Source organism: Rhagoletis zephyria, unplaced genomic scaffold (assembly GCF_001687245.7).
Source record: "Rhagoletis zephyria isolate East Lansing unplaced genomic scaffold, Rhagoletis_zephyria_1.1 Rzeph_scaffold_00766, whole genome shotgun sequence".
Taxonomy (NCBI): Eukaryota; Metazoa; Arthropoda; class Insecta; order Diptera; family Tephritidae; genus Rhagoletis; species Rhagoletis zephyria.
In genome coordinates this window covers 99248-102749 of record NW_016157850.1, presented here as the reverse complement: position 1 = coordinate 102749, position 3502 = coordinate 99248, and the positions used below count along the sequence as shown (strand labels likewise).

General features: G+C 35.9%; 1 protein-coding gene across 1 annotated transcript; it reads right to left on the bottom strand.

The window, feature by feature from the left end:
* Positions 1–664: 664 nt before the first annotated feature.
* Positions 665–2884, bottom strand: LOC108361464 (WD repeat-containing protein 18-like). The gene is given in 6 exon segments (XM_017614085.1): positions 665–692; positions 1519–1597; positions 1600–1689; positions 1692–1901; positions 1904–2188; positions 2878–2884. Coding segments are annotated over 6 exon segments (699 nt in total).
* Positions 2885–3502: the final 618 nt, after the last annotated feature.

Genomic DNA, 3502 nt, shown 5'->3' with positions numbered 1-3502 from the left:
CTTACGAGTTCTTTCAATGTTAACGTAAACTATTCGCAAACTTGCTGGTTTTCTACACTCTTAGTTTCCAAATTATATTTACTTGGCCAAGCTTAAAGGCAATATCCCGCCCGAAGTTAGAAAGTAAGAATTTGAAGAAAAACTAGCAATCCTTATATTTAAAAACTCACATTTCTTCGGTTCCAAAAGGGTTCGGTTAATAACACTGTCAATCAGCTCCTCTCTGCTTTATCAAACTATGCGCAGTATAGTATATCGTTATACCCGCCATCCGTGAGAAAAAAGAAAACCAACTATATTAGTTCTCAACTAAATGGTTAACAGACTAAAGCAAAAGGATAACCACATACAATTATGTTGCCAGACAATCGACATCTCCAACCGAAATGGTGATGGCATTAAAGGAAGATCAGGTTACTGCCCCGAAGGGAACCGTCAGCTGAACTGGGGCCCAGAAGCCAGACTAGAACCCGCACCATTAAGCACATGATCCTACAAAAGTTCGTTTGGGTTTCGATTAATCAGGCAGCCTGCCTCTATCCAATGGACCACCTTAAGTTTAAATACATGTTGAAACATAGAATCGAGCGGTCGGCCACCTTCTCCAATAGCATATTTTTTCTGAAAAAAATTAACTATTAGAACATAGCTGTTGGACGTGGCGTTAAAATGAAAAAATAAAAAAATCATAGTTGACGCATACGAGAGGGTACTTGTAGTGGACGTTTGACTATCCCGTAATCAAATAGGGCTTGTAGATTCTTATATCATTCTTGATCTATAAGAAAAACTAAGTGGTTCCGACTTAAAATAAAAATCTTTAACAAAAATATATTGCCTTGGCCAATATATTAGGTTACGTTACGTAAATTGAGTCTAAACTAACTGAACCTTTTTCCTGTAGATCATTCTTCGTTTTCGGCACTGCTAATTATTCGGTCCGTATTGTGTACATAAGTGCCAATGGAGAATTTAAAAATGGCAGGTTTATGATTTATCCCACACTTAGCCTACTGTCATCGTAAAAAAGCAAGATGTAATTATCTACCAAACTTAAAAACTTTTTTTGCAACACTTGATAGATAAGTAGCATGCTTTTCCTTGCTTGATAGACCTTGCTCATGATCAAATTCACAAAAAGGAAACTTAGAAATTGCTGACTGTTCTAAGAATTTATAAATTTCTTACCGTTTTCCCCAATATTTTAGTTCAATAATCAACATCAGTGCGTCGTAATGTTATTTCATAATAATGTGTATATGTTGTCCGCGAGGTTTTCTGCCTAGTGTGTGCCACGAGTAGGGTTATAGCACGGTTTTATCTTTTCCTTGGAAGGACCTCCATCGATACTAAACTGATATATCGAGCCCTAACCGCCAAAATAACGTAAGCGACATTTTTTTCAAAATTTCCTTTTTGATGCAGAAATGCATCTAGATGCTCTAGGAATATTTCTGCATCAAAAAGAAAATTTCGAAAAAACTGTCGCTTACGTTATTTTGGCGGTTAGGGCTCGATATATTGCCTGCAGCAGTTCCTACATATACATCCGTTTCTAAAGTGTTTGCTACTACGCTGTGTAATGCTTCCGCAAAACGACATTTAACAGCTGTATACCAGTAAGTAAATCATATATTTTGCATGTACGATTCAGTGAAACTGTTATCATATGCCCTCGTATGCCACCAATCCAATGTGCACGTCTGTTACAGGAAGACCATAATCAGTGAAAGTATACATTGGTGCTTGATTGTCGTCATCTCGCGCATACACAGTCGTCAAGTTCCACACCATGACAGATTCATCTTGGCAAGCTGTAAAAAAATGCGAGTCCTCGTCAAAACGTATACAGTTGATGGGTTGAAAATGCTTTGAAATTGTGTTCAGCATCTTCCCGGCGACAAGTGCCAAATGTAGACGTTTTCCTGAATTGCTGCCACAAGATAAAGAGTATCAGGTGAAAGTGACATTGCGTTGGCCCGACCAGGCAACACGAAGCCTACATGGGTCACTTGCTGTTGTAAATTAAAAAGCCAAACGTGCAGAAGAGGCTTGGTGCTATTTGCAGCTACGACATAGTGGCCCCTCAATAAAGAAATGGCGCGTTGTTGGACGACGCCACCCCCCTTGTGCACCATTAAGTTGGTTCCTGTTCTGTAGTCCCACGCAGTAATGGATGCTCGAGACTCTATGGCGCGTATTCATAGTCCAGCAACTAAGTCGAAACTAACAAAGTTGCAACTTAAATTTAAGTACTAACTTAAAATTTACCTCTATTCATAGTCGCATTTCAGACTTCTACTAAGTAGTTTCGACTTAGTTTACGATATAGCAAAACGAGTGTGAAAATGTATCGATTTTTCTTTACGATATTTTGGAAAAATTACATTTTTATTAAATAATGTCAAGTTTGATCATCCGTTTATGTAATTTTTATTTTCATTGCATGATTATGCAAAATAGTAAGATACCATTTTCTTGTTAATTGTGTGAAATAGCCAGAACAACCGCAGTGATGTGAAGTCGATGTTTATCGAAAGCATGCTGTGAAACATACAAATAGTAGATATCTAAATGTTATGCACACAATTAACAAGAAAATGATACCTTATTATTTTGCATAATCATGCAATGAAAATAAAAATTACATAAACGGATGATCAAACTTGACATTATTTAATAAAAATGTAATTTTTCCAAAATATCGTAAAGAAAAATCGAAACATTTTCACACTCGTTTTACTATATCGTAAACTAAGTCGAAACTACTTAGTAGAAGTCTGAAATGCGACTATGAATAGAGGTAGATTTTAAGTTGGTACTTAAATTTAAGTTGCAACTTTGTTAGTTTCCACTTAGTTGCTGGACTATGAATACGCGCCATTATACTCATTCGATACATGGTTCTTCCAGCAATTAATCCCTGCATCGCATATTTTTTGCTGGCTAAAATAGCATATTTTTTGCTTGCTAAAATAGCATATTTTGTGCTGGCCTAAATAACATATTTTTGCTGGCCAAAATAGGTAAAAATCTTTCTCCCTATACAGTGTACGAAGTTCTGAGCACAAATCCGGGGTGGGCTTTAGTAGTCAACCGCACCTTGTGTTTTAAGAAAACCAGGTGGAATTAACAAATGAAACTTGGTCAAGATGTTAAGGGAGGTATCTTCTAACATGTATGTTGTTGTTAAAACTTCTTAAGTCGTTCCACTTGGTTTCCTTAACAAAAAGTGCATTTGTCACATACTTTCATATATATAAATGCACATAACACTGTACTTAATACTTTACACACTTTTATTTTACTTTATTTTGTTTATAAATCACTTTAATTCAACTTTTATCGACTCGTAAATTACATTGAATTGCACCCATATTTACAATAACACATGGTTTCAAACTGATATATAACATGTGTTGCCATATTGTACAAAACAATACATACAAAGAAGGCAATGTTTAAAAAGGAATACAGGGGAAATCAATACAAAAGAAAATGA